The sequence below is a fragment of the Chrysochloris asiatica genome, unplaced genomic scaffold (assembly GCF_000296735.1).
Source record: "Chrysochloris asiatica unplaced genomic scaffold, ChrAsi1.0 scaffold00116, whole genome shotgun sequence".
Lineage (NCBI taxonomy): Eukaryota > Metazoa > Chordata > Mammalia > Afrosoricida > Chrysochloridae > Chrysochloris > Chrysochloris asiatica.
The window spans coordinates 4,696,482-4,711,285 of record NW_006408634.1 but is presented as its reverse complement, the minus strand read 5'-3'; the positions used below and the strand labels follow the sequence as shown (position 1 = coordinate 4,711,285).

The window sequence follows — 14,804 nt, the reverse complement described above, 5'->3', positions numbered from 1 at the left end:
AACTCAAATGCATCAATTCTTCTACAGTCTTCCTTATTCACTGTCCAGCTTTCACATGCATATGAGGTTATTGAAAATACCATGGCTTGGGTCAGGCTCACCTTAGTCTTCAAGCTGACATCTTTTAAAGGTATTTGCAGCAGATTTGCTTAATGCAATACGTCGTTTGATTTCTTGACTGCTGCTTCCATGAGTGTTGATGGTTGATACGTACTGTTAAGTCAGTTCCAACTCATAGCGACCCTGTGTAGGGTTTCCGAGGAACAACTCGGAAACTGCCGACCTTGCTGTTAGCAGTGGGTTTGAACTGCCGACCTTGCTGTTAGCAGTCTAGTGCTTATCCTACAGCACCACACCAGGACTCTTGTTGTTGTTGTTAAGTGCCATCAAGTCGGTTCCAACTCATAGTAACCCTGTATAAAGTTTCCAAGGAGCAGAGTTGTTGGGTTTGAACTGCCGACCTGGTGGTTCTCAGTCCAGTGCTGATCCCACAGGTGCCACAGCAGGACCCCTAAGCCCCTAAAAATATGATAACTAAAACAAGTCTCTAAATAGAATTGCACCCACAGAGGTCAGCACTCCAACACATATGTTTTGTGGGAAACAGTCCAATCCATGTTTTGTTGTTGGGTGCTGATGAAAGGATTTTCAACACATGGAGAACTGCCCCGTAGGGTTTTTGAGTCCATCATCTTTAAGGAAGCAAGATGTCTAAGTCTTTCCTCTGTGGAGTCGCTGGGTGGGTTTGAACCACCAATCTTTCAGTTAGCAGCCAGGCACCTAACCACCACACCATCAGAACTCTAAGTAACTGGTAGGAAAGGCAGAAGCAGGGGGAACTGTCAGTACGTTGCTGTACTAACCAAGTGAGAGATCACGGTGGGCTTGGACCATGGGGGTAGTTAAAGATGAGTGAGAAAGAGTCAAATTCTAGATACATTTTCAAGGCAGAATCAACACTACCAGAAGTTCACAACTTACAATGAGGTTCCGTTCAGGTGACTTGTTAATTCCGATGTAGTTCAAATACTTTTTTGTTTGTTTGTTTTCATTTTTATTGCCTTTTATTATTAGTATCTTTATAAATCCAATCTTTATTTGCCTTAGGGGTTGGAAACACTACATATAAACTTACGGATAGCAAATTACATGCTACACTGTATGCAATACATACTGTTGTTAAGTGCCATCAAGTCGATTTCGACTCATAACGACGCTATTTAGGGTTTCTGAGGACCAGCTAGCTACACTAGGGGGCTTCAAAAGGTTCACAAAAAAAGCTCCATTCTCTTTTAATTCCATTTTTCCACAAAGTTTTTGAAGCCTCCTCCTATTGCTAATGATAAGATGTACCAAACAAACAAACAAACCCAAGACGATGGTAAATACAATTCATTGTAACCAGGATATGCAGTCTGTTGGGACCTACCTGTATTTTCTCATGGAGCAGGTATGGAATATGAAATCAAGAAAGTGCTTTCATAATAGCATAAGGCTGATTCCCATAATGTCAGGATATCCCCACTTTCACGCCTGGTCAGTCTGACCCAGCCACCCAGAGTTGGGTTTCCATAAGTTGGGACTTTGTCCTTCCTATCCCTGCAAACACCAGCCTCTTTGCTAGTTCTCACTGCTCTTGTGGGTTCAATAATTCACTGGCACTCACAGAAATCTTGGAGACTATTACCTATACTTACAGTTACCTCTTTACTATAATGACCACAGAGGATACAGAGAAGAGATGCATCAGTAAGAGACTTCCATTGACCTCAGGGCCATTCCACTCCTTGTCCTGGACATGAATGTTCTCACCCAGCCAAGAAGCCCCAGGAGAGAGCTCTAAGGTCCAGGGTCCTCTAGTCATTGGAACCTCAATGAATATTCATGACCTGGGCCTTGATGCACACTCCTAATCAATCCAATCAATGAATATGCATGACTGCATCATGTAGCTCCACCAAGCATTGGCCCTGTGCAGCCCCAATTTTCCTGGCTGTTTTAAACAAAGAACACCTCAATTGTTCGGGCTATTTTCAGAAACCAGCTACAAAAGGTCCCACAGAAATGATCTGAGGACAATCCCACAGTTTTTGGCAGTGAGCAGCTGGAACAAACAATGGTGTCATCATTGACTGAGATGAGAGAGAGAGAGTCTGGGAGGAGCAGATGCAGAGAGTGGGGGAGAGCAGGGGCTCAGTCTTAGATGTGTGAAATTTGGCATGCCTTTTCTTTTCAGTGGAAATGTGGAGTAGGCAGCTGGATGTATGAGCCTGTTGCTATAATTACAGCAATAATCATTATTATTGCTGGAATAAGCCCCTATAAATACAATCATGAGCCTCTAAATATTTCTATTTAAATAGTCCTCACTAAATTATTATTAGAGAAGGTCACAGTAGCCATTATTATTTAAGCAAGGCTGCTATAAATACAACACTGTTATTATTTGACGAGGTTCCAATAAATATTATTCCTGTTGTTGTTAAGTGCCATCAAGTCGGTTCCGACCCATAGCGACCCTGTATAGGGTTTCTGAGGAGCAGCTGGTGAGCTTGAACCACCGACCTTGTGGTCCAAACGGCTTTGCAGTCTGGCGCATTAACCCACAGCGCCACACCTGGACTCCTTTGGTGTAATAGTTTCGGTTTCCTGTCAACTTGGCTTGACCTGGAGTCGAAGAGGTTTAGCAGTTAAGACATAGTAATCGCTGATGATGCGATCTAAGATAATGTAATATAATCACTCTCCCCATCTTACGATCTGATGTGATCAGTTGTGATCTGATGTCATTACCTTGTGTTGTAAATCTTCATTCCTATGACGCTAATGAGGCCAGATGGAATGTATGGGATCAAATTGTATATTGAACCAATCTCTTTTGAGATATAAAAAAAAAGACTAAACAGGTAAACAGACCTCCACCAAGAAGGAAGAGCCAGGAATGAAGTGTGTCCTTTGGACCTGGGGTCTCTGCAGGGAAAGACTGAGGCCATCTCCAAGGGATGTTGGGCCTCCATATGCTGAAAGGAGACAGGAACTTTCCCAGAGCTGACACTCTGAATTCAGACTCCTGGCTCCTACACAGTGAGAAAATCCATCTCTGTTTGCTGAAGGCCTCATTTGTGGGATTTCTGTTAAGGCATCACTAGAGAATTCAGACATTTGAAGCAGAGGATCAGCAGAAATGAAGAAGACCCTCAGTGAGATGGGTCAAAACAATGAAACCAACAATGGGCTCAAATTTAGCAAGGATTGTGAGGCTGGAGCATGACCAGGCAGTGTTTTGTTCTGTTGTGCATTTGGTCACCATGACTTGGAATCAACTCAACAGCACCTAGCAACGACAATAACAACACATCTGTTTCTCGGGAGATTCACCTGACTCTAAGCAGCCCCTAGTCAGGGACTGTGTGGTTGATCTCTGTCCCCATCTCTACAGGAACCGAGAAGGTTGGGGTGCCATAATATAACACCCCACCCCACCCACCACACTCTCGTCACCTCCAACCCCCCAGACAGTCACAAGTCAGTAGTTTCACATTACTTTTATGAAAACCTCCCATAATTGCTCTGAGTAGGTCTTGGGTCTTCTCAGCTCACTCCTACAAAACTCCATTCTTCCTCCTCCCATCTTAGGACCCAGAAGTCAAGAGAACAAGACTGAACCCCATCATTCTCTCAGGAACCAGGAATCCAGATCCCGCCCGAGACCATCCCCTTCCTCTTCAGTGACCTCATTTTTAACTTGTGGAGAAAGTTGGGGGTATTGTATTTGAGCTCAGTGGGACATGGAAAGACACTGGCATTTGTGCATCTGGTAAGCACACATGTAGAAAATTCCTGTGTGAGAAGAAATCACAGTTGACTGCTCCAACCTGCTCCCACCCCAAGGGACCCTGATACCACCACTCTTTATTCCCTTGGTGCCCAACATCCCTCACAGACCCCTCTGTCCTGGAATCTGTCTTTGGTCTCAGTGCTGAGTGGACTTGTCATCTTAGCCCCTGAAGTGCTGCCCAGTCCTCTCCCAACACTGACCTTCCCACTCCCTCCAGCCCCCATACCTGTGAAGAAGACCATAAGCAGGGTCACCCAGCCCAGGAAGTAAGACCAGGAAAAGCACCTGTCTCTGAAATGGCGGCCAAGGAAGCTGATGGTGACGCCAGTAAAAATGGCCAAGGTCCAGAGGATACGAAGGGCTGTGGAGAGAAGGTGAGGTGTGGGGGGCAGCAGGGATGGGTGTAGTTGGAGGTGAGTGGAGAGGTGGAGAAGGGAACCGGGATGGGGAGAGTTAGAGGTGGGAATAGGGTAGGACATGAAGTGGGTGGTGGGTTGGGAATGACAGTGAATAGCGGATGAGAGAGGAATTAAATATGGAGACAAGGTTGGAGCTGGAGGTGGGCAGGGAGTTGGAGATGAGACACAGGAAAGTGGTGGGCGGGTTGGGTGGGATTGGGGTTAGGGTGTGAGTGAAGTAGAAAGTGGGAAGGAGGAGGGGGAGGGGAGAGTGGGTTGGAGGTGGTGATTTGTTTGGGTTTGGACATGGGCATGGAATTGAGTGTGAGGGCAAAGAGAAGGTCAGGGGTGGGGTGGACCCACTCGCTGGAGGCAAAAAACATGATGCCCTCGGAGAAGTGTTGGGAGAGACAAGCGAAGGTGGGCTCCTGAGTGAAGGCCAGGATGCCCAGGACGATGCCGGCAGTGGGCACAGGACCAATAGGATCGTGAAGGCACAGGTGGTATTCCAGTACCCTGTGGGGGCACAACAGGTCACCCCCAGGTCTACTCTGCTCTCAGTGGTGAATGCTTGTCTCCATCCACCTCCTGGACCGGGCTCATCCATACTCAGAATCACTTTCTTGTCAAGAGCCTACACTTCACCTAGCAAATTTCTACTCATCCTCCAAAGCCCACTTTGAAACGCTCTCCTGTAGGAAGCATTCCTTCACCCCTCAGGCATCATCATCCTCACCCTTCTGTGGGATGTGACTTTCTTTATCTGTCTCCCCTTCCAACCTGTTGGCTCAGCTGCTTACCAAAAGATTGGCAGTTCAAACCTAACCCAGAAATACCACAGGAGGAAGAGCTGGTGACTGGTTCCCATAAAAAGATACAGCCTTAGGAACTCTATGGGGGCAGCTCTACTCCATCACATGGAGTTGCTATGAGTTGAAAACCAAATCGACGGCGCCTCACAAATTTGCCTCACACAATGTTGTTGTGTTCCCTACAGTCGATTCCAACTCATGGAAACCCAGCACAGGGCTTCTGAGGCTGGGAATCTTTACAAGAGCAGAAAGACTTACCTTTCTCTGCCGAGTGGCTGGTGGGTTTGAACTACTGACCTTGTGGTTAGCAGTCCAGGGTTTATCCTACAGCGCCACTGGGTCATCTCATTGCATACGCTGTTGTCGCTGTTATGTGCTGTCAAGTCAGCACTGTATAGAGTTCCCAAGGAGCAGCTATAAATACCAGGTTTGAACTGTTGACTTTTCAGTTACTAGCCCAGTGCTTATCCAACAGCTCCATACAAGGACTCCTCATTTCATATTGTTTTTGCTGTTAACTACCATCAAGCTGGTTCTGACTCATAATGACCCTGTGTAGGGTTTCTGAGGAGTGTCTGGTGAGTTTGAACTGCCGACCTTGTGATGAGCAGCCCAGTGCTCATCCTACAGTGCCACACCAGGACTCCTGATTATACATTGTTGTTGTTGTTAAGTGCCGTCGAGTCTGTTCTGACTCACAGCAACCCTGTATAGGGTTTCCAAGAAGCAGCTGGTGAGTTTGAACCACCGACCTTGCAGTTCAAACGAACTTGCAGTCCAGTGTATTAATCCACAGCGCCACACCAGGACTCCCTCATCATACATTATTGTTGTTGTTGTTAAATGCCACTGAGTCAGTACCTACTCATAGTGACCCTATGCATAACAGAACGAAACACTGCCCAGTCCTAGGCTAACCTCACAATTGTTGTTATGTTTGATCCCATTGCTGCTGCCACTGTGCTAATCCATCTCATTGGGGGTCTTCCTCTTTTTCTCTGACCCTCCGCTTTACCAAACATGATATCCTTCTCCAGGGACTGGTCCCTCCTAGTCCTCAAGCGATGTTCCTTGATGAATGAGTGAGTGGGTGGGTACATGAATGAACTAGAGTCTCCACAGCCCACTGACAAAAACTCTCCTTGTCCCACTCTGCACAGCCCACTTTCATTTCCTTCATTCCACTTACTCAGATCTGGAAATGTCCTATTAGTTCATTTCAGTTTCCTTGTAAGGCCTATCTCTCCCTACTAGAATCTTAGCTCTGTAAAGACAAGAGCCTGTTTGTCTCCTTCACCTGGCACATAAAAATAATTTCAAACAAAGAAACAAAGCCAGCCCAGTCAATCCCAATTCACAGGGACCCCATGGAGCGGAGTCAGGTTTCCAAGACTGAAATCTCTACAGGTCTTTCTCCCACGGAGTGTGTTCTGGGTTCAAACCAATGATTAGCAGTCAAGCACTTAACTAAAGCACCACCAGGGATTCTTGGAAATTTATTTCCAACCCCAAAACCCACTACCATCAAGTAGATTCAGAATCAGAGCAACCCTATAGAAGGGCCTCATGGGATTTCCAAGGAAACTTCATGGAGGCTGACTAACACCACTCTTATTCAAATCTACACACCAACAACTAAAAAGAGTAATTATGAAACTCAAGAATTCTACCAACTTCATCAGTCTGAAGCTGATCAATGAAGCAATCAAGATGGATTGAAAATTGTTGGTTTTTATTGTTAGGTGCCATCGAGTCAGCACCGACTCATAGCGACCTTATGCACAGCAGAACAAAACACTGTCTGATCCTGGGCCAACCTTACTGTTGCCACGCTTGAGTCCATCGATGCTGCCACTTGGCCAATCCATCTCATTGGAGGTCTTCCTCTTCTTCTCTGACCCTCCACCTTACCAAACGTGATATCCTTCTCCAGTGACTGGTCCCTCCTGACAATATGTCCAAAGTATGAGAGGTGAAGTTTGGCCATCTTGGCCTCTAAGGAGCACTCTGGCTGCACTTCTTCCAAAACAGATCTATTGGTTCTTTTGGCAGCCCACAGTACTTTGAATATTCTCCTCCAACACCATAACTCAAAAGCATCTATTCTACTACGATCTTCCTTATTCACTGTCCAGCTTTTGCATGCATATGAGGTTATTGAAAATACCATGGCTTGGGTCAGGTGCACCTTAGTCCTCAAGCTGACATCTTTGCTCTTCAACACTTTAAAAAGGTCTTGTGCAGCAGATTTGTCTAATGTAATACGTTGTTTACTGGTGATTTAAATGCAAAGGTTGAAAACCAAGAAGAAGGATCAGTAGTTGGGAAATATGACCTTTCTGATAGAAAAAAAATGCCAGACTGGGTTCCAACCGCCAACTTCTGGGTTAGCAGCCCAGTACTTAACCCATGGCACCACCAGAGTCCTTTGACACATAATGTTGTTGTTGTTAAGTATTGTCGAGTCAGGTCTGACTCAAAGTGATCCTATATAGGGTTTCCAAGGAGCAGCTGGTGGGTTTGAACAGCCAACCTTGCAGTTGCAGCCATCAGTGCTGATCCCATGGCACCACACCAGGATTCTACAACTGGGGTGAGGGGCATTGAAATTCAGGCTCCAGACCCCATACTTTTCACCACTTGGCTTTCTGGAGACCCCAGGACAACTGCGTACCCAGGATGACTGTGTACCTCGCACAGAGCTTGGAACCTACCCTGAAAAAACAACAAAAAGGTGAAAGTCTTAGATCTTTGCAAAACGCAGTCTGTGACTTAGGTGAGTCTCAGTGAGTGAAATTTCCTGGCTACTTCTCCACAGATGTTTCTGGACGGTTGGAAGTCTGGAGAACTTATGGGGGAATATGCAATAGCCCGTTTCATTCCTGCGGTTAGGTTTATGCAAGAACATCACCTCAAATGTCAATGCAATCTCGTTCCAGCTGCAAATACAGGAAGGAGAAGGGTTGGAGGCTGACTGAGTTGAGGGTTGTGGGAATTGAGCATGAATGTCCCATGGGTCAGCTATCAATGTGCGATGCCACTGCCGTTGAGTCGGTGCTGACTCCTAACAACCCCATTGTCATTGCTGTTGTTCAGTGTCGTCAAGTCAGTTCTGACCTATAGCAACCCTGAATAAGGTTTTCAAGGTGTAGTTGATGAGTTTGAACTGCCAACCTTGTATTTAACAGTCCTTTAGTACCGTCCCAAGATCTATAGTACAGAGCAAACCTGCTTCTCAAGGTTTTTTAGACTATAAAACTTTATGGGAGCAGAGAGCTTCATCTTTCTCCAAGCGAGTGCCTGGTGGGTTTGAACCAAGAACATTTTGGTCAGCAGCCTAACACTTAACCCACTGCACCAGCAGAGCTCCTTGTTGTCTCTTAGTTCCATCTTGATGGAATATCTTCCTTATTAAATGACTGTTTGTCTCTTTCTCCTTTAGGGACGTATACACCCTATTTGAGGAATCCTGGTGTGGCGCTGTAGGATAAGTATTTGATCATAAGGTTGGTTTGAACTGCAAGATTGGTGGTTCAAACCCACTAGCCACTTCTCAGAAACCCTATACAAGGTTGCTGTGAATCGGAACCAACTCAATGGCACTTAACAACACATCCTATTTGAAGGGGGCAGCAAACATTTTCCAGCTAATTATAGTCCTGGTGTGGCGCTGTGGGTTAATGTGCTAGACTGCAAAGCTGTTTGAACTGCAAGGTTGGTGGTTCAAGTTCACCAGCTGCTTGCTCTTCTACAGGGTCGCTATGGATCGGAACCGACTTGACGGCACTTAACAACACAACAATTATTGTCCTGGTGTGGTGCTGTAGAAGAAGCACTGGACTGCTACACAGGGTTGCTATGCGTCGGAACCTACTCAACAGCATACAACCACAACGACAACATTATCCTTGTGTGGCACTGTAGGATGAGTACTGGATTGCTAACCACGAGGTAGGCAGTTCAGACCCACCCGCTGCTCCTCAGAAACCCTATACAGGATTATTGTGAGTTGGAACAGACCCCACAACACTTAACAGCAACATTGTCATGGTGTGGTGCTGTAAGATAAGCACTGGACTGCTAACAGCAAAGTCGGCAGTTCAAATCCACCAGCTTCTCCCAGAAACCTATATAGACAGGTCATTGTGAGTGGGAACTGATTCGACACATGCACAAACACTTGCTTCTGTAAATTGCTTCTGTAAAGCAGATTTGGTAACAGTGGGCTAAGCATTGGGCTCAAACCTACCAGTTGCTCCTGCTTGAGAAAGATGTGGCAATCTGCTCCCAGAAAGATACGCAGCATCAGAAACCCCAGAGAGAGATTCTATGCAGTCCCATTCTGGTTAGCAGTGAGTTTGGGTTGTTTTCGTTTTGTTTTGCTTTTTAAAGTTTTATTGTGAATTATGTGATAGTTTATATGAGAGAACATTAGTTTTACATTCATCCTATCTTATGTCATTTTGTTGTTATGGTTACAATCCCTTCCATGCATCTGGGTTTGTTTTTGAATTGCTTCGATAACCCCCATTACCTAACACAGTGCTGATACATAGTGATACTTAGGAGATGCGGGAAAACTATTTCTAAAAACCCAGCTCCAACTGCTTGTTCTTGTTGTTAAGTACCGTCGAGTAGATTCCAACCCATAGCGACCCTGTATAGGGTTTCCAAGGAGCAGCTGGTGAGCTTGAACCACCGACCTTGCAGGTCAAACGATTTTGCAGTCTGGTGCATTAACCCTACAGTGCCACATCAGGACTCCACCAACTGATTACTTGACACTTATTTTTTAAAATCTAAAAAATAAACCAGTTGCCATGGAGTAGGTTCTGACTCACATGACACCATGTGTGTCAGAGTAGAACCCTGCTCCATACGGTTTTCAAGGCTGTGAGCTTTTGGAAGCAGATCTCCAGGACTTTCTTCCAAGGAGCCTCTGGGTGGATTTGAACCAGAAACCTATCCGTTAGTAGCCCAGTGCTTAACCATTTGCATCACTCAGGACAACCCTTGACACTTTTACAGTGCCCCCAAAAATGCCACCTATCTTTACTTACCCCCGAAACCCTCTACCATAGTGTCGGATCTGGTTCATAGTGACCCTGTAGGAGGCTACACCTGCTCAGCCTTCTGTCTTTATTAAAGCAGACTGTTGCATCTTTCTCCCAGAGTGGGTGGTGGGTTCAAATCCCTGACCATTCAGTTTAGCAGCTGAATGTCTAACAACGGCACTACCCATGATCCTTTTGAACTGCTAAACCAGGCCACCCTGCAAATACTGGAAAATAGCACTGAAATCCCAGTCCTGCCAGTCCATGCTGAGTGACCTTGGGCTGGTCACTTCCCCTCTCTGAGCCACAAGGTCTCCACCTGGAAAGTAAATAGCCTTCCAGGCATCAGGTACTGACCTGCACATGGTACACCTGGGAGCCCAGGTTCTGATGTGTGTGCGGTGCACCTGGGAGCCCAGGTTCTGATGTGTGTGCGGTGCACCTGGGAGCCCAGGTTCTGAGCTGCATGCCGTGCACCTGGGAGCCCAGGTGTGCCCCAGCTCCTGTCTCAGAACCTCACCGATGCTCTCTCTCCATCAGCAGGTTAGCACTTGTTGCCCCGGTAACACTGCCACAGGCGCCGGTGGGCGAAGAAGCCCAAAAGCCGGAACTGCATCCAGTGGTCAGTCGCTGTGGTCCCCACCCAGACACAGAAGAGGCTGCCACTAATGAAGCTGTACCTGGTGATCTGTGGGGAGGGTGGGGGTCTGCACACTGCACCTGGGCAAAGAGGGCACTGGGGTCTCTGAGACCAGGTCCCTGGGAGAGAACAAAGCTTGGACCCTAAATCCCTGAGTCCTGGGGGGTGGAGGGGGTTTGGGCCTTGGACCTAGGAAAGGCGGGGTCTGGGGATCTCTTACTCCTGGGTCCCAGTAGAGGAGGTGACTGGGATCCAAGATTTGTATTCTAGGGTCCTGGGGGAGGTAAGGGCTGGAGCCTGGATTCCTGGGTCCTGGGTGTCTGGATTCCTAGGTCTGAGGGATGAGAGAGCTGGCGGACTGGATTTCTGAGTCTGAGGGAGGAGGGGTGGGGGTCTGGATTCCTAGGTCTGAGGGAGGAAATGGCTAAGAGGGATGGATTTCTAAGTCTGAAGGAGGAAGGGGTTGGGGGCCTGGATTCCAGTTTCCTGGGGAAGGACAGGGCTGGGGGCCCTGGATTCCTGAGTCTGAGGGAAGAAGTGTGGGGAGCTGGGTTCTTGGGTCCTGGGGAATGAGGGGGCTGGGGTTGGGTCACCAGGACCTTGGGAGAGGAAGAAGCTGGGATCCTGGACTTCTGGGTTCTGGGGGTGAAGGGAACTGTATGTCCCTTACCTGGTCCCTACCTGAGTGGCAGAGCCTGTCCTGAACCCTCTGTCCACCTCAGCCCCTCTGTGCAGACTAAGCTGAGCCAGTTCCCTCCCTGCTGGCCTCTCTGTCCCCACTGGGTCCCCCAAATCCCTTAAGCCTCTTCAGACAACGATCTCGCAGTATCAAAGATACCAGCAAGCAGAAGTACAGTGGTGGCAGAGACTCAGAACAGAATCCAGCCCCTGGCCCCACATTCTACCACCTATCACGGGCCTGGCTCATACGAGCCCCTTGGTTAGCCTGAGCCGTGGACACACACACAAGATATGGGGACAGTCATCCATTTATTGTTCAACCAGCGTTCCCCACCCCAAAGGGCAGGAAATGGAGTGGGGGGGGGGATGCAGATGACCATATATATTGGGCCAATGGGGTTCTTTTGGCAGTAGAGTCCTAGGGAATGTCCCAAGTGGGGTGAGGATAAGAAGTAGAATGGTGATAAGAAAGCAGTGGCTGGGGTTCCAGACAGGACTGAGGTGGGGGTGAGACTTTAGGATGAAGTTACAAATGAGGATTGGTTTGGGCTGAGGTAGGGAATGAGGATAGCAAACTTGGAAATATAGGTGAGGATACAGAACTTGGGTTGGGGACAGGGATAGGGAATGGATGGAACTGGGACATGGGATGGAATTGGGGTTGTAGAGGAAGGTGGGCATGACTTCGGGTTAGGAATGGAGTTGGGGATGACGTTGGAAGAGGGCTTGGGGTTGAGAAAGGAGAGGAGTGATAGTTATACTTGGAGATGGGGAATGGTGTTAGGGCAGTGAAGAGAGCTGTTTGGATTTGGATCTGAGGTTCAGGGTTTTTTTTTTTTTTGCTTTAAAATCCTAAATCAGGCCTATTCCTAAAACCACAGCTATATTGTGGTAGCTGGGTGGGACTACTCTGTTTCTGGGGGTATCTCTCACAGGGCAGGGTGACCAGGAGAGGTCCTCTCAGGGACCAGGACACTGAACTTTTCAGGACTTGTATTCAGACTCCCAGTCCTCAGCAGCAGGTGGTGTGTCCAGCGCTGGCTCCGGACCTTGGGCTTCCTTCTTTTCGTCTCTGGCAGGAGGTGGTGGCATCGTCGTCATCCTTGGTATTGTCAGTGGGGTCTTGGGACCAGCCCTAGAGCCCCCTACCTGTCCTCTCTCAGCCTGCTCAGCTCTCCCACGTTCCCGCTGCCGAGAACCCTGGCCCCAGCCTGGCCTGCGGTGGACTTCCCACCCCCTGTGCCCCCGGGGTGGCCTCTTAGCTAGGCCTGGCCGGGTACAACAGGCTTCAAGGGAACAAGGGCAGGACGGTAGGGACTGCTGTAGGGTGTAGGCCCCCAGCAGGGCGCTGTGCAGGAGGCACGAGAGGGCATCCAGCCGGATGGGGACCGTCACAGAAGCCAGGCTCTCAGGGAGGCCCAGATGGGCTGGGTCTGGGGTGCCCAGGAGTGAGGGTGGCACGGTTGGGAAAGGTGTAGTAGGTCTCCACTCAGTCCCAGGTGGCGTTAAGGACAGGTTGTTCCTAAAATGACAAGAGGACAGGTCAGTGTGTGTGTGTAGTGGATGGTGGGGTGGAGTCCTATCATCTCCATATTTCTACAGTTCCCAGGAACCCCTCTCTCTCTGATGTTAGTCCTGTGTCCCCTTCTAACTCTCCCATACCTTTCTCTCTTTGGGCTTCTAGTTCCTTCTCTTTTTGAATCATTTGTTCCCATTGCTATTGTTGAGACCGTACACAGAGCAGCCCATACACCAATACAATTCCTGCGTGTACACTTGAGTCACACCGATTAGAGTCTATGAGTTAAGCAAACATCCTCATCCTCCTTTTCTGACTTGCTCCTCCCTCATTCTTATCAACTCACTGTCCCCTAAGCTTCCTATCTAATCTTTACTGCTGTCCTATATGAATAGATTTTAAAAGGACACAATGTTCAAGGCTTACGTTCTTTACTCAAAAAAAAGGAAAAACACAAAACATACACACAGAAAGAAAACCATCAAACCAAACTCACTGCCATTGAGTAGAACTGCTTCCTAGGGCTTCCTGGACTGTAAATCTTTGTGGTAGAAGACAGCCTCCTCTTTTTTGAAGTGGCTGGTGAGTTTGAATACTACCTTTGTGGTTAGCAGCCAAAGTTTAGCCCACAATGCTATTGTTTGGTTTTAAGAAAACTTCAGAGATATCTTTGTTTCAAGGTTTAAAGATGATGTCAGGGCAATAGTTTCAAACAGCCTTCATGGCTCCACAAAGTCTGGCTTTCATTGCAATTTGAAATTCTGTTCTATATTTTTCCCCCTTTTGGTCAGTATTTTTCTAGAGACTCTTTGGATCAAAAGGTTCAGTCATGGCAGCCAGATACCATCCAGTTCTTCTGGTCTCATGGCAAAGGAGGTAATTAACTACACATTCCATGTCTCCTTCTCCTATTCTTATTAACTCTCTTTTTACAGAAAGGCCATAATTTTTGCCATAATTTCAGCATCAGAAAGAACTTGGTTCAAATTCTAGGCTGCTGCACATATGGGCATGGGCGTGACGTGGACAAATTCTTCCATCTTGAACCTTAATTTTGTGTATAAATAAACAGTTTTGTGTAGTATCAAAAAATCCTTATTAAAGGGTACAGTCTGGTAAGCACTTAATACATGTTATATTCCCAGCCCTATGACTGTCATGGGAATCCCTGGGTAGTGCAAATAGCAACACAGTTGGCCACTAACCAAAAAGTTGGAGATATGTCCACCTAGGAGAAGTGCTGGATCACAAGGTCAGCAGCTCAAGCTCACCAGTCACTCCTAGGAAACCCTATACAAGGTTGCTATGAATCAGAACTGACTCGGCAACACTTAACAACAAAGGTGCTTCGGAAGAAAGGGCTGGCAATCTGCTTCCAAATTATCCGCCACCGAAAACCTTGTGGAAGCACAGGCCTACTTTAGCACATGGATTACCGTGAGTTGGAATCAACTCGAGGGCAACTGTGACATCTTCAGTTCTCCTGGGTTTAAACTTGCTCCGTGTTGGAGAAATAACGTTTCTAGTTCTGTGACTCTTGCTCCTTTCCATCACAAAGATGTTCTAAAGATTCTGTGTCTAAATGAGGATGGTGGTGGTTTCGTGCCATGGAGTGGGTTCGAACTCAAAGTGACCCCGTGTAGGGTTTCCGAGGCTGTAAATCTTTACGGGAACATAAAACCTCCTCTTTCTCCTGAGGACGCCTGGTAATTTCAAACTGTTGACCTTGCGGTTAGCAGTTCATAACACCTACGCTGGCTTAGATATCCTCCACCCCCTCATGTTCTTTTTCTAGTTCCGTTCAACCCTCTCTCTGAATCTCTGTCCCCCTCTCTCTGGGTCTCTGTCTCCCCCTCTCTCTG

At 47.4% G+C, this 14,804-nt stretch overlaps 1 protein-coding gene across 1 annotated transcript; it reads right to left on the bottom strand.

The window, feature by feature from the left end:
- Positions 1 to 3,778: 3,778 nt before the first annotated feature.
- On the bottom strand, positions 3,779 to 12,104 carry LIM2 (lens intrinsic membrane protein 2, 19kDa). The gene is given in 7 exon segments (XM_006868359.1): positions 3,779 to 3,840; positions 4,065 to 4,199; positions 4,604 to 4,705; positions 4,708 to 4,752; positions 7,723 to 7,763; positions 10,654 to 10,822; positions 12,068 to 12,104. Coding segments are annotated over 7 exon segments (591 nt in total).
- Between the last annotated feature and the right edge of the window lie 2,700 nt (positions 12,105 to 14,804).